The sequence below is a fragment of the Podarcis muralis genome, chromosome 14 (assembly GCF_964188315.1).
Source record: "Podarcis muralis chromosome 14, rPodMur119.hap1.1, whole genome shotgun sequence".
Classification (NCBI taxonomy): domain Eukaryota; kingdom Metazoa; phylum Chordata; class Lepidosauria; order Squamata; family Lacertidae; genus Podarcis; species Podarcis muralis.
In genome coordinates this window covers 18497319-18521112 of record NC_135668.1, presented here as the reverse complement: position 1 = coordinate 18521112, position 23794 = coordinate 18497319, and the positions used below count along the sequence as shown (strand labels likewise).

At 45.6% G+C, this 23794-nt stretch overlaps 1 protein-coding gene across 1 annotated transcript in view; it reads right to left on the bottom strand.

Annotated features, from left to right (window-relative positions):
* Positions 1 to 2347: 2347 nt before the first annotated feature.
* The window catches only part of TMC3 (transmembrane channel like 3), a 33800-nt gene continuing 12353 nt past the window's right edge, over positions 2348 to 23794 (bottom strand). Inside the window, exons 5-23 of the mRNA XM_077918863.1 lie at positions 23119 to 23200; positions 22187 to 22293; positions 20781 to 20879; positions 20526 to 20668; positions 19974 to 20121; positions 18929 to 18972; positions 18646 to 18793; positions 17366 to 17475; positions 15223 to 15301; positions 14382 to 14645; positions 13829 to 13957; positions 13049 to 13116; positions 12417 to 12545; positions 9819 to 9929; positions 8983 to 9108; positions 7977 to 8055; positions 7729 to 7771; positions 6336 to 6681; positions 2348 to 4108 (exon numbers count right to left, since the gene is read on the bottom strand). Of these exons, the coding sequence (XP_077774989.1) occupies positions 3247 to 4108; positions 6336 to 6681; positions 7729 to 7771; positions 7977 to 8055; positions 8983 to 9108; positions 9819 to 9929; positions 12417 to 12545; positions 13049 to 13116; positions 13829 to 13957; positions 14382 to 14645; positions 15223 to 15301; positions 17366 to 17475; positions 18646 to 18793; positions 18929 to 18972; positions 19974 to 20121; positions 20526 to 20668; positions 20781 to 20879; positions 22187 to 22293; positions 23119 to 23200 (3117 nt within the window). The 3' untranslated portion in view covers positions 2348 to 3246. The remainder of the gene's footprint in view (positions 4109 to 6335; positions 6682 to 7728; positions 7772 to 7976; positions 8056 to 8982; positions 9109 to 9818; positions 9930 to 12416; positions 12546 to 13048; positions 13117 to 13828; positions 13958 to 14381; positions 14646 to 15222; positions 15302 to 17365; positions 17476 to 18645; positions 18794 to 18928; positions 18973 to 19973; positions 20122 to 20525; positions 20669 to 20780; positions 20880 to 22186; positions 22294 to 23118; positions 23201 to 23794) is intronic.

Below are 23794 nucleotides of genomic sequence, written 5' to 3'. Positions count from 1 at the left end.
CCCGACCATGCAAAAAGCACCCCCCATTTGATGTGGGGAGTGGTCATTGCTAGGACGCAATGGCATATATTGCCTGTTGCAAAGGGACGCTTCCAATCTGTTGAGCTGGAATTCATGTGTAATTTGACACTATCAGATTTGGGATCAACAGAGACTGGGTGTGGCTAGCTCACTGTAGAAAGTAAATGTGCCCTCTGTTCGTGCCTGCTACAAATCTTGCTTTGCCAGCTCATTACCAGCTGGGAGAGGCTTACGCCCACTCCGGTTGAACCTTTTACACTTTCGACTGGATCTTGTTTTCACTTATGCCCTCTCTCTTTCATTGCCAGTCTTCTCATATAACAAGAAGCCTCGCCCTCCCCACTTCCTGGCATCTGCAGATATGGCTGGGGAAGGCGTCTGTCTGAAACCCCAAAGAGCCACTGCCAGTTGCTGTAGACCAGGGTTTCCCAAACCTGGGTCTCCAGCTGCTTTGGGACTACAATTCCCATCATCCCTGACCACTGGTCCTGCTAGCAAGGGATGATGGGAGTTGCAGTCCAAAAGCAGCTGGAGACCCAAGTTTGGGAAACCCTGCTCTTGACAATATCAAGCCAAATCAATCATCTTCAGCCTTTTCAGACTCAAGGCCCATCATTTCCATGATAGATCTGTATGTTGGTAGTGCTGCCATGGTGGCCCAGCTTAGACGAGGTTGTGGCCCGGTACTGCATTCTCCTGGTCTCCAGCCGAAGACCAATGAGGCAGATGAGCTGAAGGTTTGGTTTGGTTTAAGCAGATTGCGAATGCAAAATGGGGAAGGGTCAGAGTTCTTAAGCTCCTGGGAGGAAAGATGGACTATAATAATTTGCACAGTGGTATCTTGGTTCTCAAATGCCTTGGTACTCAAACGACTTGGAACCCAAACACTGCAAACCCGGAAGTAACATTTTTTGGAAGCTGAATGTACTCCGTTTTGAGTGCTACACTTCCGTTTTTAATGCCACACTTCCATCTGTTTGTTTTTGCTATTTATTTTGCATTTTTGTTTTTACGGCTCTCTTTTTTGTGTGTGTGTGTGTGACTGTGTGGGACCCAGTTCAGCTACTGATTGATTGATTGTGTGACTGCAGTACATTGTTTATTGCTTTCATTTTATGGATCAATGGTCTCGTTAGATAGTAAAATTCATGTTAAATTGCTTTTTTATGGGTTGTTTTTAAAAGTCTGGAACAGATTAATCTGTTTGGCATTACTTTCTATGGAAAAGCACACTTTGGTTTTGGAACGCTTTAGTTTTGGAATGGACTTCCGGAACGGATTACGTTTGAGAACCAAGGTACCACTGTAGTCTCCAAGGTGCCATCAGACTTTTTGCTTCACTATAAAGTTACCCTTGTGGAGTACGTCACTAATAAAATAAGGAGGCAGGGTTTACAGACCAACCCTGCAATCCGTTTTTGCCTCCACCTTCCATAAAATGTGGAAGAACCAGTTTCGCTGCTACTGTGTGTAAACAGATGAGGCCAGCATCTCACCTCCTCTGTGTTAGGGTCAGCCCAATATATTTTGCTGTGTCAGTGAGATTTGTCCTCACCTCTTAGAACAAATAAACTTTAAACTGATTTATAATATTGCAGCCTTAATAATTATATTGGAAACGGGCACCGTGCAAAACTGAAGCAGAGCAGATACTAAACACTGATGTTAAGAAGGGAGTTGACCAGACGTGAGTTTTCAACTATGTTCAACTACTGCTTTTAATATTTTATTTAATGCCAGTGATGAGCACTGTATTGTACAGAGTTAGAAAGTGCACTGTTGATCTGTAGGCAGAACACGCAATGAGGTGCTAAGCAGGTTTGCAATCTGAAAGCGGTTGTCATACAAACTCAGAGCAAGGAGGAGCCAATCCGAGTGATTTTATACAGCCAGGTGGAACCCTATTGGGCTACCTGTGTCACATGGCAACTGCTGAACTGGAAGATGTAGTACTATCCTCCAGTCATAGGTGGTACCCAAGCATAATAGAGAGCAACTCAGCAGCGCCACCTTCTGGCAATGATGCAGAATGCAATACAGTAGTACCTCAGGTTAAGTACTTAATTCGTTCTGGATGTCCGTTCTTAACCTGAAACTGTTCTTAACCTGAAGCACTACTTTAGTTAATGGGGCCTCCTGCTGCCGCCGTGCCGCCGGAGCACGATTTCTGTTCTCATCCTGAAGCAAAGTTCTTAACCTGAAGCACTATTTCTGGGTTAGCGGAGTCTGTAACCTGAAGCGCATGTAACCTGAAGCGTATGTAACCCGAGGTACCACTGTACTTCCTGTTGTGTTCTTATACAAGCTTAACCTAGGAATATGTCCTTTTGAATGCATTGTGGCTTATTTGTGAGTATACTTAGATTGGATACACCAAGATTCATGAGAGGGTGGAACAAGCTTCACACGATGGTTTCTGTACGTTTCTTTTGAGTGCTTTTAAATGCTTTTCTCTACCGCTGCAATATCATTTCACAGTAACAGTTTGGCCACAAATGATTGAATATAAAGAATCTTGCTCAGTATAAGGACTGATTGGTATCTGCTCTAAGTCCAATGCAATTGCCTCTTTGCTTCAAAACATTTTTAAAAGCAGGGATGTGTACCATATGGCACTCTGGGTATGGCTGGACCCCAGCTGCTATGAGCCCCAACCAGCATGGCCAGTTGGGTTGATAGGAGCTGTGGTTCACCAAGCCCGGAAAGTGGATCTCAGCTTGCCTGCCTATTTGGCCAATGGCAGGTGGGCTGGGGCACCACCCTTGGGGCAGATTGGACTCTGGTCTACCCCATGGGTTTTTAATCCCGTGGCCTACCCTACCCTTCGTCCAGTTTTGAAAAACCTTTACTGTGGCGGGGGGGGGGGGGGGGGAGACACAGAGTACAGTGGTACCTCAGTTTTCAGACATCTCCATTGCCAAAAGTTTCGGTTTTCAAAAGCTAAATACCCCGAAGTAAATGCTTCTGTTTTCTAATGCGCCTCACAAATCGAACGGCTTCCGCTGCATGTCTCTGTTGTTTTTCACAATTTTCTCTATTGAATTGGGAGGCTGCCCTTTGTGCCTCGGTTTTTGAACGTTTCAGAAGTCAAACGGTCTTCTGGAACGGATTACGTTTGAAAACCGAGGTACCACTGCATTTTCTTTTCAGAACGGGGCGTGGTGTTGTAGGCCAAAGAAGTTTAGGAACTTCTGCTCTTGAATGAGGCAGCCTCGTCCTTCCCCACTAAACATTTGAGCATATCAGTTCATTAGCCTCGGCCATGTTCAAGTCGGCACCAGTCTTGGATTTCTTCCTGGTTAACATCGCTCCAGGTTTCAGGTACTTGTCTTTGCTGTGGATGACTTGGATGTATTGGTCGTTGCCGCTAGTTGGCTGGTCACTGCTCGATTCGACAGAGATGGAGTCAGACTCCGTCGGGGACGGCTCGGGCTTGTGTTTGGATTTTGCCTTCGGGTGCTGCTCCGGGTAGCGTGGGTCCAGTTCAATGTTCTTCAGGTGAATCTTCCGGTGGGCGTGAGGGGGCCTGCCAAACGTGAGCCCGAAGCCATCTTCCCAAGATTTGTAGTGCATCTTCGCCAGCGCCTTGCTACTAAGGATCTGGTTGTCAGCACACTCTCCAATGTAGAAGCGGGGGGCTGCTCGGAGATCGGAGAGCGACCGTGGGCGGTGAGATCTATTGGCCAGAGCCCTCCTCAGCTCCTCTTCTTCCTCCTCTTCGCTGAAATGAGGGGAGTAGGCCCTGTGTGGCGTCCGAACCATGTACCTCCGGATGTTTCTCGGATACAGCTCCACGATGTCCCCCGACTCGTCCATTCGGAAATTCCTCGGCAGCCGCGTGGTGGAGCGGAGGAGCTTTTTCCGGGGTTCGTGCTCGTTGACAAGGAAGTACCTGGCCGTGTGAGACCTGCGGCCCACAAAAGCAGGGGTGCCGCCAGCGCCGCGAGCCTCGGGGTTGGCTTGTCGGAGGCTCTTCCTGAACAGAGGTTCTGAGTGAACATCTTCTAGGCGCTTCTTGTACTTCACAGGGGTGTAAGCCTTGGCTTTGCAGAGGTCGCTTGCACTTCCATGGGCAGCACTTGGGTATCTACAAGAAAGAGAGAAAGTGTGTGAGAGATTAATTTAGGGCTTATCCACACTTCCACTTCTCCTCCTGCTTTTCTCCCTGGGGAAAACAGCTCTTTAGCGCTCAATTGGGGCCAACTATTTGGGTTTTGCCTGGATTGCCATTTGTTCCGGTCTATCTAAAAAACGGATTTTCCCTTGGAAATGAGCGATAACTCCTGTCAGACAGGATGGATGGAAGTCAAAAATTTGAATAAGATGTAAAAGTATGTTTAATTACAGTTGAAAATGATATGTTAAAAAAAACTAATAAAATATATATATATTAAAAAAAGGAAAGGAGCGATAACTGCTCAGAACCATGCTTTCTAGGCATGGCACAAGCGGAAGTGTGGATTATTATTATTTATTGAATTTATATACTGCCCGGTTCACAGAACAAAATCAAAATATAAAACCACAAAATATATAATCAAAATAAAAACAACAACCCAATAATGCCCCCCTCCCAAACACATTCTTAAAGGGCATAGGGTGTCAAACAGATCAACCAAAGGCCTGGTTAAAAAGGAACGTTTTTGCCTGGCGCCTAAAGGTGTATAATGAAGGCGCCCGGCGAACTTCCCTGGGGAGAGAATTCCACAGACGGGGAGCCTCTGCAGAGAAGGCCCGTTCTCATGTTAGTTCTCGTCCTCAGTCTACACCAGTTTGTTATCAAATGGGTGTCCTTCCGCAAGATCATCAGTAATGGCCAACTATCTTCCTGAAAGAGACATTGCCAAATGCTACCAACTTTGAGGGGTTTCGCCTACCTAGTAGCAATCGTCACGTTTGTGAGGTTAGGCATTGGGTAAGCCTTTGGTTGGAGGGGAGGCTGCTGCCTTCGCCTGCCCCTCTTGAGTAAGGATCTCCTGCTAAGGGGATCTGGGGTGTGAATGCTGTCTGAAGCCTGGGCATGGGCTAGGGCCATGTCACAGCTCCTACGGGGACCCCACGGGGTGCCACTATCTGACGTAATTATAAGTCACCCTCTATCAGTGGTATACCCTTCTGTGGACTCCCTGCAGACGGGCAGGAGTCAAGATATAGCCCAGCTTCACCGTCAAACCGCTCACACCTGTAACCAATCAATATTTGAACCCATAAAACAAATATTCTGTGTCAGTGTTATTTAATGTTCTCCTGGGAACTTTGGGGCTTGGGTGCCTTGGCATGCAATCTCATGGTTTGGTTTCCAATCTCAGCAACTAGCCCAGTTCTAGCTGGCTCTTCATATTCTGAGGAATAGGACCTCATATTGGTTTAGAGAGGAAAAAGACTTAGGTCTTCTCATTGTTTTGTTTAATAATAATAAATTTGCAAGTTAAGTCTCCAAAACAATCCAAGGTGAGCTTCAAATAATTCTTCCTATCTCTATTGGTTATCTCCCGCTTGGACTACTGCAATGCGCTCTATGTGGGGCTACCTTTGAAGGTGACCCAGAAACTACAACTAATCCAGAACGCGGCAGCTAGACTGGTGACTGGGAGCGGCCGCCGAGACCATATAACACCGGTCTTGAAAGACCTACATTGGCTCCCAGTACGTTTCCGAGCACAATTCAGAGTGTTGGTGCTGACCTTTAAAGCCCTAAATGGCCTCGGTCCAGTATATCTGAAGGAGTGTCTCCACCCCCATCGTTCTACCCAGACACTGAGGTCCAGCGCTGAGGGCCTTCTGGCAGTTCCCTCACTGTGAGAAGCAAAGCTACAGGGAACCGGGCAGAGGGCCTTCTCGGTAGTGGCACCCGCCCTGTGGAACACCCTCCCACCAAATGGCAAAGAGAACAACAACTACCAGACTTTTAGAAGACATCTGAAGGCAGCCCTGTTTAGGGAAGCTTTTAATGTTTGATGTATTACGGTATTTTAATATTTTTTATGGAAGCCGCCCAGGGTGGCTGGGGAGGCCTGGCCAGATGGGCGGGGTATAAATTATTATTATTATTTTATTATTGATCCACCTCCTCTGCCACAGGCAGCTTGCCTCTGGGTTCCAGTTTTTGAGATTCACTAGTGGGAAGAATGGTGTTACATCCATGTTGGTCTCCCATAGGCATTTGGTGGCCGCTGTGAGAACAGGATGCTGGACTACCTGGGCACCCAGCAGGGCTGTTCTTATGGTCTGCAATAGCGTAACATGAATGAAACAACTGAAGCTGCTTCTTGTGGGCCTCCATTTACTTCCAGAGCTCAAGAGGAGGGTTTTACCTGTTGGCGATGGGTTCCGCTCTCGGCTTCGGTACACTGGGGAGAGATGGCGTTGGAGTGACGGGTGTCGGAGCTATGGGCACTGGGGATGCTATGGGCAAGGGAGCCGCTATAGGCGCTGGGGCTGCAGGAAGAGCATTTGCCGGCGGTGGGCTGACTGGCTTGGCTACTTCAGGCTGTGCTATGGACTGGGAGATGGTTTGTATTCTCCTGCCTTTGGGCGACTCAAAGTTCACCACACTGCCGTTCTTCCTCGGCGTCGAGCACCGGGCTGAGGACTCCTGGCTGATGATGTCACTCTCCTGCTCTGGCCTTATGTCGTTTCCTTCTGTAGTTTGTATTCTGGCTAAAGATGTGGATTAAATCAAGAACACAGTTATAGCCTCTTTATTCATCAACTAGGACATTTGTTTTCACAACTGCAGACCCTCCAAGTGTCCCTATTTTCCAGGGACAGTCGCAGATTTACAGAAGCTGTCCCAGTTTCTGGTTTGGTCCCAGAATGTCCTGCTTTTCCTTAAAGGTAAAGGGACCCCTGACCATTAGGTCCAGTCGTGACCAACTCTGGGGTTGTGGCACTCATCTCGCTTGACTGGCTGAGGGAGCTGGCGTACAGCTTCCGGGTGATGTGGCCAGCATGACTAAGCCGCTTCTGATGAACCAGAGCAGCGTACGAAAACACCGTTTAACTTTTCTGCCAGAGCAGTACCTATTTATCTACTTGCACTTTGATGTGCTTTCGAACTGCTAGGTTGGCAGGAGCAGGGACTGAGCAATGGGAGCTCACCCCATCATGGGGATTCAAACCGCCAACCTTTTGATCGGCAAGCCCTAGGCTCAGTGGTTTAACCCACAGCGCCACCTGTGTCCCCCTGCTTTTCCTTAGGACGTCCCTATATTTATTGAAAAAATGTTGGAGCCCTGAGCCAAGGAGATAACTAACTAACTAACTAACTAACTAACTAACTAACTAACTAACTATATAATCTTTAGGAGACATCTGAAGGTAGCCCTGTATAGGGAAGCTGTTTAATGTTTTATTATGCTTCTATATATGTCGGAAGCTGCCCAGCGTGCTCTAATTTAGCAAACAAAGCTAAAAACTTTGAAACTGTCAAGCCCGTCTAATATTGTATTTGCAGTTGCCATCCATTCATTGTTAGTCACGAGCTCATGAAACAAATTTTTCAGCGGAACAATAAAGCAATGGAAAATTTTGCACCCAACAATATTGATGCTAAGTCTCCCACTGACATAAATGTGACATGATTTCATAATGGTTCTGGTGGAAGTAGTTGCTGAAATAGATGGTCTGTGCTCCCAAAGAGCATTCAGTCAAATACAGCTAAGTGTTTCTTAGGTTCCTGTTTGTGGATTTAACATTTCTTCTCACCTGCTGCCATTTGGACCACTTTTTTCTTGTCTTCAGTTCTTTCCTAGAATGCACACAAAATACTTGGGATGACTTAATAGGATCTGTCACTAACAGAAACACCCAGTGCAAATTGCTAATGCAGAATAAATATTACAGTTCCTCTTCCAGTCCTTGCCCACCCAATATTTTGGTGCTAAGTCCTTTATGAAATGCCACTAAACATGTAAAATAAAAGCTTTTAAAAATTGAAAGATATCAGTACTTACATTCTGGATCTGCATCCTCAGTTGATTGTTAGTGAATTTTAGCGACCTAGCAATACTCTGCAGATAATAAATTAGCATGCTGGAAGAGAGAAACACAGGGTCATCACTGAACCACATTGCTCTGGTGCAGGGACAGGAATTGGATTATAACTGCAAACCATTCATTTCCATGAAGATCAGTGAATGTTGTGTAAACTTCTAACTTTGCAGAGTTGCTGAAACTAAGCAGGTGTGGACCTGATCAATAAGCTGATCAATACACTGAAATGGGAGACCACTTACATAAGAGCAGGTTGGAAGAATACCAGATAGCCTCCAATCCAAAACACACCATGCACCAATCTTCCATTATTAATAAGACTTAAATACACAATAAACTCCTGGTCCAGACCCCTGTGTGAACTATGATGCACACGATTCATTCTTCCCATTCATTTCACTGGAGAACTTTGTGTACATTTTCCTTTCCAAGCCACCTTCAATTGAAGCATTCAGTTGAAGTGGACAGGGTGGCCTTATTGTATGTGCTACCCCATGAACCTCCCGGACACCTGAGGACAACATACATGCACAGGTGTATGGCCTCAAACCAGAGACAGCTTGTCACGCTAAAAACCCCATTGAAATTAGCAGAATGAAAATAAGTCACAGCACACTTGTCCTATTGAGCTCAATGGGACGTAGACCCAAATCCAGACATGTTGTGTGCATGCTTGTGTGTGTTTATAAATAGGAAGATTGGAAACTCCTCCACATTAAAAATAAAAATAAAATCTGGAAAGACAGCATGTCAGGAAGAAAGCTTCAGGTCTAAAGTGTTTCTTTACATGCTACTTTTTCTATGTCTGGGGAGATTTTGTCATGGGAGAGCATATTCCGCCGCGGTGTCAGTCATCATTCTAAAATGATACAGTCTGCAGAAGGGTCAAAGGATGTTCTGAACATGTAGGTCAACAGCAACTGTAATGTTGGCAGTGAAATCGATAAAAGAGGTTTATAGACTTACAAGAGAAGCAATAAAGCCGGGAGGACAACTACAGGGCTGCTCACATAAATCATCATCTTGTGGAACCAGACAGGAAAGTCAGCTTGAATGGTTTCGGACACAATGTCATATATTTTTTCTTGTCCGCTAGGGTGAAAAACATTCAGTTGCTCTCTCGGGAGAAAAATAATAATAATCCCCAGCATCTTAAGACACTTCATAGTTGTCTTCTGGTAACAGCCATATTATTGATTGCATTCTTATCCCACCTTTTTCTCCAAGGAGCTCAAAGTGATGTACAGTGGTACCTCGGGTTAAGAACCCAAGGTCCATTCTTAACCTGAAACTGTTCTTAACCTGAGGTACTACTTTAGCTAATGGGGCCTCCCGCTGCCGTTGCACTATTTCTGTTCTCATCCTGAAGCAAAGTTCATAACCTGAGATACTACTTCTGGGTTAGCGGAGTCTGTAACCTGAAGCATCTGTAACCTGAAGCATCTGTAACCCGAGGTACCATTGTACATGGTTCTGCCCTTCCACATTTAATCCCCGCAACAACCCTGTGAGGTAGGGTAGGCTGAGAAGCAGTGACTAGCCCAAGGTCACCCAGTAAGCTTCACAGCCATAACTGGAAATCTTGTGTGGGCGTCTAGGCCTGCGTTTGTTGGGGAAGTGGGGAAAGGACTGGGAGAAAAGGATGGAGACGAGCATATCTGAGTTTTGTCTTTCCGAACTACGTCAGATTCCTGTGCTGAGCAAGGGTGCATGGGCTAGATGACGTCTAAATGATTGTCTCACTGTAGGATTCTCACACAATACAACAAACCCCAAATAAAGCCTCACTAACATCAACTCACCTAAATGGCCCACAGGTGAGGGATGGCTTATAGCGGGCAATAGCAAATATGGTTGGAAGCATACACAAAAACAGCATGAAGAGCAGCATAGCCAGGTAGAAGTTATTAGATCTACAAGGAAAGAAATAGTTAATACCCAGTTCCACAGCATAATGGGTTCTAGCAACACCCTAACTCATTCACAGCAAATTCTTTTGCTAGGGGAATCCTTCCTAGAGTAGGATTTCCCACCTCCCTGGGCATCTTACGCATCAAACTTGAATCCTTGACCCCAAAGTCTTCCTTCCACTGTATCCCATAGCTAGGAAGGAAGATATATGTCATTACCCCACCTCGGAAGTTCCTGTTTTGGTTATTGGGGGGATATAACCAAGGTCTAGAGGGATGTGGGTGGCGCTGTGGGTTAGATCACAGAGCCTAGGGCTTGCCGATCAGAAGGTTGGCGGTTCGGATCCCCGCGACGGGGTGAGCTCCCGTTGCTTGGTCCCTACTCCTGCCAACCTAGCAGTTCGAAAGCACGTCAAAGTGCAAGTAGATAAATAGGTACCACTCTGGCAGGAAGGTAAACGGCGTTTCCGTGCACTGCTCTGGTTCGCCAGAAGCGGCTTAGCCATGCTGGCCACATGACCTGGAAGCTGTACACTGGCTCCCTCGGCCAGTAAAGCCAGATGAGCACCACAACCCCAGAGTGGTCCACGAGTGGACCTAATGGTCAGGGGTCCCTTTACCTTTACCTTAACCAAGGTCTAACCTGCAAAAAAGTCATTTATTGGGTTGCACCAGAATGCCTCGTGATGCCCACACTGAAGGTTGCAAGCTAGATTTCTGCGGCCTTCCTTCTGAAGTTCCACAATGCCTGTCATTTTTAACAGCTGCTGGGTGCTTACATTAGATTTGTACTACTCTTGTTATCCTGAACGTTGCTGGGTCCTATAAAATCAAAACGCAAGGGAGGAGAAGGTGGCAGGCAGTGCCACCTCCCAGAGTAAGAAGGTAGGTAGGTAGTTAGTTTGGAGCTGGCTGAGGGCAGACTAAGGTTGGAAGGGCAGTTCCTCCTTCGTTCTTTTCTTGTCCTGTTATACACATAAACCAAGGCCATTCCAAGGTGGCCCTTACAGCCATTGCGTGGCTGTCACCAAAATCAGCAGCCTGCTATCTCTTCTTTTGAGGGACATGGGTGGTGCTGTGGGTTAAACCACAGAGCCTAAGACTTGCCGATTAGAAGGTTGGTGTTTCGAATCCCCACGACGGGGTGAGCTCCCATTGCTCGGTCCCTGCTCCTGCCAACCTAGCAGTTCAAAAGCATGTCAAAGTGCAAGTAGATAAATAGGTACTGCTCCGGTGGGAAGGTAAACAGCGTTTCTGTGTGCTGCTCTGGTTTGCCAGAAGCGGCTTAATCCTAACCCAGAAGCTGTACGCCGGCTCCCTTGGCCAATAAAGCGAGATGAGCACCGCAACCCCAGAGTCGGTCACGACTGGACCTAATGGTCAGGGGTCCCTTTACCTTTTATCTCTTCTTTACACCCCTCCCCGTAATATTTAATAAAGCATAGCAAGTCACATGGTGGCAGAATCCAAGGAAGAGAGGAAGGAACGTGTTCACAGCATATGACATCACAGGTTTTGCTTTATTAAATACTACTGGCCGAGAGAGGAGCAGGATGGCTGCCATTTCTGGTGGTTAACCACACAGTTGGTGTTGTTGTGCTGTTGTGCCCTCACTGCCCAGTTGCTATCTGTGCCTTTGGTCTGCCCTCACCGACCAGTTGTCATCCCTCTGACCTATTCTATACTTCTTGGTCCAGCTTGGCTTTTGGCATTCACCCTGAGCTGCCCAGCTCCAATCTTTGGCCCACGGCTCCATCTCTCGCCAAGGTCCCATGTGATCCCAGTGCAATACAGTCACTTAGAAAATGAACTTCAAACAATTCAATTAACAAAGTGCCATCAAGCTATAGCCTTTCTCTCCCCCTTGCTGGCTTCGAATCAATGACCTGGAGGCGAAGAAGCTGCTTTGCGATCTATGAGAGCTGGGAGGGGGGAAACTTGTGAGCCTCCAGATGTCAGTGAGCTCCAGCTTCCTTCAACCATTGATGGGGGTCCCAGAAGCTCTGGGGGGCTGCAACAGGTCCCCACCCCTCGTGGCACCATCGGTTCTAATAAAAACACACCTTCCTTTAAGGCATTTGCAACGTTCTTGGGATCTACAGTGCCCTACAAAACTCTACTTCCAGAGGAAACTGAAGGATATATTAAATGGATGCTTGTCTTTGAGGCATCCTGCTAAGGCAGCAATTACATGCAGGCGAATAGCCCGGGATGAGGGTTGAAGCACCCACTCAGGATCCCCTGTGCCATGCTGGTGGTAATAATAATAATAATAATAATAATAATAATAATAATAATAATAATAATTTATTTGTGCTGGGTTTCCCCAGCCACTCTGGGCAGCTTCCAGCAAAATATTAAAATACAACAATTCAAAATTAGTGGACCTAAGTTGATTGTGTGCACATCAAGTTTAGTGGGTCTACACTGAATAGGAGTAGCATTGGATACAACCCCACGACCATCTTACTTACTCATTGACTAACCTACCTAGAGGCTCTGAAGACTTGCTGATGGGGGACATTGCAAGTTAGCACAGCCCAGCTCCGCAGGTACATGAGCCCTATCAGCTTGAGAACGTTGAACGCTGGGAGGCAGGGCGAAAAGAAGGCTCCCATCCTAGGAGAGAAAACAAGCAGTGATGAATTTGGGGAAAGGAAGGCGGAGCGGAGAGGGGAGAAAGAGGTAAGCTAGCTTGCCATTGGTCATCTCAGAACAGGTGGGGTAATTGCGAGCTCTCTCAACCATGTACACATGACATTTTATTCCAGAATCAGTGAGACAGAGTACTTGTTTTTTCCTGTGTAGTTCACACAAAATCTAGATCTATCGCATAAAAAGTTATTTTGAATCACTATGAGATTGTATTGAAATGTGTTAACTGTTTGGTGGAATTTGTTTGTTTTCTGCCTTCGTTATATGCTGCTGTGCTTTTGATATGATTAATAGTGACTGCAATCTTTGTTTAATTTTTAATGCCATTCTGAGCCCCTTTGAGCTCAGTATTATTGTCAGAATGCAAATATTGGATAAAATTAAAATAAAATCAATTGCAATTACAACTTTTTTTAAAAAAACCCACAAACAAACTCCTACAAAATTCCATATGTGCTTTCACTTACCAAATCATCCCTTGATTGTAGACCAAATGCAGGACATTTTCTGCTATTTTGAATTCTCCATATTCTGGCTGCAAAGTAAACAAAAGTACAGAACTAGAAAGCCACTCTTTTTTTCAGAGTAAATATTCATCTAAGGCACTCTTAATGTAATAATACCCCACAGCCTGTTGTCAATATAATTCTTTGTCCTAAAGAGAGCAGATCTGGCTGGAATACCAAGTGATGCTTACTGTAAAGCAAAGATGGGGAATGCTGCATGGTGGCTAAATGAAATTATTGTTAACACTCACTTAGAAGAGCAGACTTTATAACCAATTAGCAAGTTAAAACAACGGTGCTTTGCCCCCCCAGTTTAGATCTGCCCAATTTAGGAACCCCCAAAGAAAGAATAACAAGATGGACAAGGTATAGAACATTAGCTGGGTGGAGTCATGAAGAGTCGGACTAAACGACTAAACAACAACAACAAAGGATGTGGAACAGCACCACCTATTGACTGGAGGTGTTATAATAATCACAGATACAATCGTCAGTAGTGGTAGGGAAACTATGGCCCTCCAGATGTTGTTGGACTGCAACTCACATCAGCTCCACCAGAGTGACTAATGGTCCAACAACATCTGTAGGGTCCACAGATCCCCCGCCATTGTGTTACAGCGAAAGGGCTGGGGGATGCAATATAGGGATGTGGTTTTCAGCAGCTACTTCCATGCCTGTGTAATGTGTCCCCAGTTTTTACCTCCCCTTCTCCTTCTTTACTAATAGGAAAGATATACTCACAAATTTGCTTTCCAGATCCCAGCACCAACAGTCACTTAAGTATCGGACAAAAAGCCCACGGAAGAAGTCAATCAACAGGATGCTCGCCACGGTGAAGAGCATGTCAATAATCGACAGCTTCAACATTTCCTGAAACAGGAAGGATGCAGAAATATCATATTCCAGGGCAAGGGATGCTCCTCTGTGTCTTCCATTGTTGCCAGGAAGAGGGATAGATGGATCAAACTATTTCTATTCTGTGTCAATGTTGCACACGCTTTAGTCATGGGTAGGAATGTCAGAGAATTCCAACAAATACAGACACGGGAGTAGAAATTGCCTAACAAAGTTGGTTTGTCTGCCCCATGTTTGGAATGGAAATAAATTCCAGTGAATACAATTGGCCCAGCACCATTTTGAGGGAAACAGCATCCCCATCCCTGATCCAAAAGCTAACATATAAGGGGCTCAACAGATCTCCACAGTCGAACCATTCATCAATCCTGCTGCCATCACTGCAAAGACCTTGTCTTGGGTACCTGCCTGTCTAATCTCACATAAAGGTCAAACCTACCTGCCCAACATAGGTCTCCCAGCATTGATCTTGGTGGCTTTGAGTGTTGGATTCATAAGATGCTGTCTTGTTGGTCACCATGCTGATGGGTAGAGCGTAGCTTTGAGTGTGGTTGTCAACCAGAAGAAAGGTGCTGGTCCTCATAATGTGCATACTGGGAATGATTGTTGAAAAGTTGTCTTCTCTAATAAGTTTAGTAGCTGAGGTGGTGGTGGTGGTGGCAACCACTGTGGTGGTGCTTCCGTTGTTGTGAACTTCAGATTCCTGAAATCATGGAGCAAAAGTCAAACTCATAAACTTAAGCTTTAAGAAGGTGGTGCTTAAAATATCCTGGTTCCAGCCAGTTTGGAGATCTAGATCTTTTAGGACAGAGCTAGGGAACCTGTGGCCAACTCTCCAACTCTCATCAGCCAACAGCCAATGGTCAGGGACAATGGGAATATGGAGCACACCACATTTGGAGGGTGACAGGTTCCTTAAGCAGGCTCTTGTCTAGCCCTTATAACAGCCCTATAAGGTAAATCAGTGGGCACAGCATCTTACCAACTGGGAGTGGTTCAGAGGAGAGCAACAAAGTATGGGATAACCAGCCTCATATAGCCAGCATGCTTAAGTCTAATTAATGCTTGAAGGGGTTAATGCCATAGGGTAAGCTGTCCTGTCCATCGGTCTCTTCTTTATGCATTTGGAACCTCTTAATACCTTTGAAATATTGTTTTTGCATTTTGACTTGTTATCCACCTTGAGTTCCTCAGAAAAACAGGTGGAACATTAAAGGCCAAAAACATAAATGAAAAGCATAGAGCTTACACCCCAAAGATGATCGAGATTTGCAACTTACAGCGATGCTCATGCTGTCCACTTTGTCCAGAAGTGCAATGATCAAACTGTATAGATTTCCCAGATATAAGACAAGAACTCTGTCAAAACAAAAACAGAAACATCAAGTGCAGAAAGCTACCATCAGTTCACAATGCTATATAGGAAACTGAATTATATTGAGTTAGACACTTGGATCCGTTCCAGCGTCTTCTTGCCCATATAGTGGTACCTCAGGTTAAGTACTTAATTCGTTCTGGATGTCTGTTCTTAGCCTGAAACTGTTCTTAACCTGAAGCACCACTTTAGCTAATGGGGGCCTCCTGCTGCTGCCGCGCCGCCGGAGCACGATTTCTGTTCTCATCCTGAAGCAAAGTTCTTAACCCGAGGTACTATTTCTGGGTTAGCGGAGTCTGTAACCTGAAGCGTCTGTAACCTGAAGCGTATGTAACCCGAGGTACCACTGTACACTGAGTGGCAGTGGCTTCCCAGGATATCAGATATGAGATATTTCCAGCCTTACCTGGAGATACCAGGGATTAAACCTGGTACCTTCTGCGTGCAAAATAGATGTTCTGCCACCCAACCACTGCCTCCCCATTGTACCATACAGTAAGCCTGGGCAATGTATTGGTACATCAACCAGGACCAGTCTGAGGACCAGATCGTGATGGTGTCTTTACCCAGTGGTATATCATGGGTCGGACTTGCCTGCCGCTCAGTGCCTTGCCTTTCTTCTCCTTCCTCCCTGTACCAGGCGCAGGTGGTGGAGGGAGCGGTGGCAATTTCAGCCCGGCGCCTCACAGGGCCGGCACCAGTGCTCTTTGCTCCTCCCTCCATGTGCCGGGCACTGGCGACAGAGGGAGCAGCAGCGGTTTCACCCTGGCATCTTTTGGGGCCAAGGGGCTTGATGCTCCTTCCTTTTTAACATTGTGATGTGTCACTATATCACGATGTTTAGCTGGTGATACACCGCCATGTTGAAAACCTGGTATCACCCAGCCCTATCATACAGTCAAAAATATCATATTGTGGTACCTCGGGTTAAGAACTTTTCGTTCTGCAGGTCTGTTCTTAACCTGAAACTGTTCTTAACCTGAGGTACATAGCTGTCAAGTGTCCCTTATTTGAAGGGACAGTCCCTTATTCCAGCGCCATGTCCTGCTGCTGTCCCTTATTGATGGATGTCCCTTAAATGTCCCTTAAATGATGTCCCTTAAATTTCAAAGGAAGCAGCTCCTCTCCCTCCCTCCCTGCCGGCCAGGGAGGAGGGAGGCTCCAACTGTGTTGCTTGGCTGTGTTGCTCATCCAATAAGAAGTCTAAGAACGACTGGGGGGTGGAGCTTGCATGCCTTGTGTGTGGCTAGTTAATGCAAGCCGAGGGGTTTTTTGAATGCTGGACGCCATTTTGTTGCACGTGCTGCTGCAAACTTTGCAGTGCAAAGCCAGGCCGGGGAGCCATCTTAAGTTGAGGCTGCATAGGCCTTGTGGTGCATGTGATTCAGATTCTATTCAGTTGAACCTCTGGTTACAAAGTTGGTTGGACGGTGTTCTCGAAGCTACCCAGCATGAGTTTGACCAGACTGCAGCAGGACAGGAAGACTGGAGTGCCTGGAACAGGTGAGGCTGCAGGTCCCTTATTTTGGCTGCTGGTCCCTTATTTTCAAGGCTGCTGGTCCCTTATTTTCAAATCTGTAAGTTGACAGCTATGCTGAGGTACCACTTTAGCTAATGGGGCCTCCCGCTGCCGCCGCGCGATTTCTGTTCCCATCCTGAAGCAAAGTTCTTAACCCGAGGTACTATTTCTGGGTTAGCAGAGTCTGTAACCTGAAGCGTCTATAACCTGAAGCGTTCGTAACCTGAGGTACCACTGTACAGTGGTACCTCTGGTTGCGAACGGGATCCACTCTGGAGGCCCGTTCACAACATGAAAAGAGCGCAACCTGAAGTGGGGTATCTGCGTAGGTGCGCGGCGCAATTTGGCACTCGTGCGCATGCATGAAGCGTGATTTTGCGCTTTGCCCATGCGCGAGTGGTGAAACCTGGAAGTAACCCTTTCCAGCACTTCCGGGTTGCCGTGGGACGTAACCTGAAAGAACGTAACATGAAGCAAATGTAACATGAGGTATGACTGTATACAATTCGTCCAGCCTTCCTTCCCATACCTGGCTAGCTGAAAGCGTAGGGTTGTTCGAGGGTGATACATCTCCAGTGCAGCAACCAATTCGAAGGCAGAAGGAGCGAGCATTGTGATGAGGGAGACAACAACACTTACCTGGAAAGAAGAGGGACACGTGTGATTTTTAGCAGGGGTCCCTGTGGAATTATTAGTTTTTATTAAGGATTTCAACATAACAAATTATCAAAACATATCCTCTTCCTCCCCCCCCAATTTTCCAGCCCTTCCCCCCTTCCCAAGAAGAACCTTCGCTCCCTCCCCCCCAAGACTTCCCTCAGCTCCTCTCTCTGATTTTTCAACACATGTTGTTCTCTGCATATTGTAAAATTGTAAAAATCTTTAAATTATCTGTTATTATGTTAACAATCAATAAATCTGTGTGTTGTTGTTGTTTAGTCGTTTAGTCGTGTCCGACTCTTCGTGACCCCATGGACCAGAGCACGCCAGGCACCTCTGTCTTCCACTGCCTCCCGCAGTTTGGTCAAACTCATGCTGGTAACCTCGAAAACACTATCCAACCATCTCGTCCTCTGTCGCCCCCTTCTCCTTGTGCCCTCCATCTTTCCCAGCATCAGTGTCTTCTGCAGGGAGTCTTCTCTTCTCATGAGGTGGCCAAAGTACTGGAGCCTCAGCTTCACGATCTGTCCTTCCAGTGAGCACTCAGGGCTGATTTCCTTAAGAATGGATGCGTTTGATCTTCTTGCAGTCCATGGGACTCTCAAGAGTCTTCTCCAGCACCATAATTCAAAAGCATCAATTCTTCGGCGATCAGCCTTCTTTATGGTCCAGCTCTCACTTCCATACATCACTACTGGGAAAACCATGGCTTTAATCTGTGTATGTTTATTCAAAACCTGCCAAGGAGTCCAATTCATTTTGTTGTTTTTTAAAAATAATTTGTAAAAAGTTCCCATCCTTCTTTAAAGTCACAGTTGTCCTTGTCTCGCAGTTTGTACCTCAATTTCGCCAAGGGTCCCTGTGGGATTCAATCATTTGCTAAACGGGGTGCAGAATAACTTGATCCACACATCTCAGATTAATGTTCAGCTCAAACTGCTGCTCTCTCTTGGATTCCACACTTCTACATAAACTGTGGCTCCCAGTTCTTGGCTCAAAACCCATATTCAAAATAAGGTTTTAAAATGTGTATTTTGAGAGAAAATGTGTTTTAAAAACCTGTATTTAAGTGTGGATAGCCCAGTAACAACTGTCAATCTAATCACCCCCATACTGCAGACGGAGACGAAGAGGGTGTGCTTTTATTACCTCATTCTTTTCCCAGAGTGTTAGCTCCTTTTTCGTACGCTCTAATTTCTGGGATCGATCCACTACGAAGTAAATGATGTAAATGCTTCCGGCGAGTGAGAGGAGAACAAGGATGTTGGCGATGATCCTTAAGCTTATGGTCACGGCCCTTTACACGAGGGTAGGACAAAGTATGGATATTGCTTCAGCAAGTCATTTTCATATTGTTTCAAAAGGAGAGGAGGAAGACAATTCCACTTTTGCAACCGTGGAACACAGGCTGGGAAATGATACATATACATACATGTTTGTGCTTTTCTTCTTTTCCTGTTCTTCTAGTATGGCTTCCTGTGAAACACAAAAATAATAGCATGTAGCAGGGATGCCAACCTGAATAAAATATTGGGGGCGGGGCACATAAACCCCGCCCCACATAATCGATCACATGATGCAGTGCACGCTTATCATTTGAATGGCAATGACCATCAACTCTGGGGGGCAGCCCCCTCAAATATTTTATTGGGGGGCAAAGGGACCTTGGCCCCTAGGAGTTGGCTCCTATGGCATGTGGTGAGCTTCGTGGGACTTGCTTCTGAGTAGGCATGCATAGGATTGCATTGTTGGGTCAGCCCTCTTTTGGACTCTCCTGTCCCTCTCTAAGGCAGGGATAGGCAAACTCGGCCCTCCAGATGTTTTGGGACTACAACTCCCATCATCCCTAGCTGACAGGACCAGTGGTCAGGGATGATGGGAATTGTAGTCCCAAAACATCTGGAGGGCCGAGTTTGCCTGTGCCTGCTCTAAGGTGTTAGAGAACTGTTAGGGTGCAAGTCAAGGTTTTTAGGGTCCACAACTCCTTTTTGTTGTTTTTACCACCCCCACTCAGAAAAGAGAGGCAGACCATTTGAATTCTTAGAATAATAGGTTTTAGGAGTGACCATGTGCTGCTATTTCCATGTCTACTTAGATTCTACTAGATGATTATTATTCTCTCTTTAGAAATGCAAGTCTTTATGATTTTTTGGCAGGTCTCAATGCCCTGTAGCTAGCAATCCATTAAAAGAAGAGCTCTTAATTCTTCTAAAGTCATCTATTTCCTTGGCAAAAAATAGAATCTTTGTTTTTTTCCCACAGATCCCTTCGAGGTTCTGTCTGCTGTTTGCAGAGCTGCATCTACAAACAATTACCACCGAACAGTGTTACTTTCAAACACTAACAAGAATTGCACCTTTGGAGCATTAATGTCTTGCATTTTTCTTTTCTCTTTGCATTCGCTCCGTAACACATTTGCCTCATGCACAACAATCACAGACAGGCATCTCTTCCGGCTACAGAGACCAGTTGCTTACCCTGATGCTGTTAACTATGGCAGCTGATTTGCTCTCTGCAGCCTCAGGGTTGCCAATGAGATAATCCCAGGCACAGAAGACACGCCAACAAAATGTGTAATTTTCATCAGAAGCGCTTGCTAGGCTCATTCTTGAATTTTTAGCCATCCTGGATAAGAGCAGTGGAGATGTTGCATAAATGTGAGTTGCTCAAAGGCTGAAAAACCTGCTTGCAAACAAACCCATGCTTGTTTTTTTTGCAGAGGCTGTCTGCCTCTGTTTCCCTGCCCAACTCCCTGCCCCCTTACAACTCTGGCTCACTTCGGGTGGCCCAGCTCGGGGCAACCGTGACCTGACTTGGACAAAGCCTGGATCCCACCCTGAATTGGCCCGTCTTTGGATTTGGGATTCAGGCATTCGCTGAACCTGATGCCCAGTCCCTACTTGCCCGTCCTCTCCCACATGCCCCGTAGCAACCATTTTGTGACCGCAGCGCTTTCTCGAATTTCAAAAATGTCTGCCCTGAGCCCCAAAGATTGGCGACTCCTGCCTTAAGCAAAAGAGCTGCATTACTTCTTTAAGAGGATGATGAAGCTGTAAGCAAAGACGGCCATTCCGACGAGGAAGTAAGCAAGGGGCAGCCGGTAGCCTGCTGTCCCAATCTTCCTCGCCTGTCCGTAGTAGCCGTAGAATAAAACCGAGTACTGGAGGTAGCCCTGTGGAAACACCAAGGAAATAAATCAGCATCTAGCAGGGTAGTCACCCAGTCCATCTAAAGTAAAAAGGCCCAATCAATAGCTGATACGATAATATAATTTTTCGCCTTGCCCCCAAAGACCAGATCGTATCGAGATCTTGTGCAGATTCTTCTTGTCCAGCAGGGATGCTCTTGCTGGGAGTGCTTCCAAAGGGCTCTCCAGCCAGGATCTGTAATAACAAAGCAAAGGTTTAAACAGACCCTCCAAGTGTCCCTATTTTCCAGAGAAAGTCCCGGATTTACAGAAGCCGTCCCAGTTTTTGATTTGATCTCAGGGGCTGGACTGAGGAGGAATGGTGGGCGCCCCCCCCCTCCCTGCACCTTACGAGAAGAGGAGAACAGTATAGATTTAGAAGAGTGGTTTGCAGAAGGGCATAGTTCAGAGGCTGCAGAGGGGGAAAGCTGGGAAATATTGAGAGAGCAGCAGGAAGAAGATGCACCAGGGGAGGGACAGCTGACAGACTCGGTGTCTCTCGAAAGCATTCCCGACTCCCCTCGCCCAGAACCAGGCGTGCATTGAGAGTAGTAGAACAGAAAGCTCAGAGGCAGAAAGCTCAGATTAGCCAGCGCAGGGGTGGTGTAGAATAGGAGGGACTGAGGGGGTGGGACTTGGCTTGGAGCAACACCATTACTTAATAGAGACGGTGTTCAGGGATTGTAATTCCCTGAAACCTTGACATTTGACCCCAGAATGTCCTGCTTTTCCTTAGGACGGCCCTATTTTCATCAGATAAATGTTGGAGGGTGTGCAGTTATGCAACCCCCCGAAGCCAAGGAGATAAGTAACTATATAACTTTTAGAAGACTTTGGAAGGCAGTTGTGTAAAGGGAAGGTTTTTTATGTTTAATGTTTTATTATGTTTTTATATATGTTAGAAGCTGCCCAGAGTGGTTGGGGCAACCCAGTCTGATGGGCTGGGCATAAATAATAAAATTCTTATTCTTATGGAATAGGATGTCCTTATTTTCATCGGAGAAATGTTGGAGGGTATGTGAAAACAGCTCAGGACCGCAATACCACCTAGATATTTATTGCTTTCAATTTTTAAATTGTATGCAAACCAGCTGGAATGGCCCTTTTGAGGGCCAAAATGCAGTACAGTGGTACCTCGGGATGCGAACGGGATCCGTTTCGTGTGTCTGCGCGTGCGCGGGTCACATTTCAGTGCTTCTGCGCATGCACATGACGTCATTTTGACGGTCTGCGCATGCGCACATGGCGAAACCCGGAGGTAACGTGCTCAGTTACTTCTGGGTCGCCGCGGAGCGCAGCCCGAATTTGCCTAACCCGAAGCGTATTCATCCCGAAGTATGACTGTATATACATGCTTTAATTTATAAATAAATAAATAAAATGCACATACCACTGCTTATTTTTTAAAAAAAATACTGGCAATAATAAACTTCTGAAAAAATAAATAAATAAGAACTCTCCACACATCCCACCAAGAAATACCATCAAACAAGCATTGCTTACCTCTGGTAAAACAACAAATGTTCCTGTCATGATGGTGAGAACAATATTGATTCCAAATAGCCATCTCAAAAAAATAAAGTAAGAGGCGACTCCAGAGCCAAAGTGACCTTCAACCACAAAAGGGGAGGGGAGTATTAGCATGATTATTCTATTCTATTCCCTTCACCCCCATGGTCCCAGGATGGGTTACAACAATTAAAACACAATATTAAAAAGAGTTTCTAACAACTTGCCCTAAAAACATACATCTGAAGTGGCAAAAGCCTGGGTCCTCAGCATTTGATGGTAGCTGCATAACAAAGGTCCCTCCTGTGGGGAGGGAGTTTGGCAACTTAAGAGGCTACCACAGAGATTGCCCTCTCCCAGGCATTAGGAGAAATTCACAGAATAATGCTGGTGAATTTTCACACCGCATTAAAATCATCATCATCATCATGGTTTTTCCCCCTGCCGGAACTCACCGGAACCCAGAACCTCTCAGATGGGTGCAATTGCCATGCTAAAAGAACATGGAAGGCATTCGTGGTGAGTTCCAGCACCTCTTTTCCCAACAAAATAGCACTGATAATCACAAACTGATTCAGAAATGAGACGAACTAAACTTTACATTGGGAGGGAAAATGACAGACTGAAGTTGGCAGATTCTTCCATCCCTTCTTCCAAGTAGAAACAGGCAAGATTGCAGTGTTACTCTGAGGAAAGTGTGCTTTAGAACCTCAGCTCAAGAATAAGGGAATGTTGATTTAATTTTTTTAAATTGGCTCAATTTGACAAATGTTGGAAGCATCTATCTATCTATCATCATCATCATCTATCATCTATCTATCTGTAATATAATATTATATTTTCAATAAGCCAAAGAGAAAGCCTTATTCCCAGCACTTTCCCATGACAGGCAACATCTTAGTTAATTAGCCTCCCTCCATACTTACTTTCTATTTTCTTGATTCTCATTTCCCAGGGAATAAAGATGACCACAAAGTTATATGCAAGCCGAATAAATTTTCGCCACAGCTAGGAAAAACACAGACATATTAGAAACAGCTTTAGTTCACATGAAAGGAATACACTATGCCCACACAAGGGATCGTTCTCAACATTTAGGTCGCATCTGCACTGTACATTCAAAGCAGTATCATACCACCTTAAACAGTCATGGCTTTCCCCAAGGAATCCTGGGAAGTGTAGTTTGTTAAAGGGTTGGAGAATTGTTAGGAGACCCCCTCCCAATTCCTCTCATTGTACTACAATTCCCAGAGTGGTTTAATAAAAATAATAATTATTAAATTTGTTGTTGTTGTTGTTGTTGTTGTTGTTGTTGTTGTTGTTGTTGTTGTTGTTGTATTTATACCCCACCCATCTGGCTGGGTTTCCCCAGCCACAACCAAATCTTCTCTTAGTTTTTAATGTTTGATGTTTTATCATATTATTATTATTATTATTATTATTATTATTATTATTATTATTCTAGGAGCTGCCCAGAGTGGCTGGGGAAACCCAGACAGAAGGGCGGGGTATTAACTACTACTACTACTACTTCTTTTGTGTTCATATCATATGTTGCAAGCCACTTTGAGCACACTTTTTGGCAAAATAAAATACAAACAA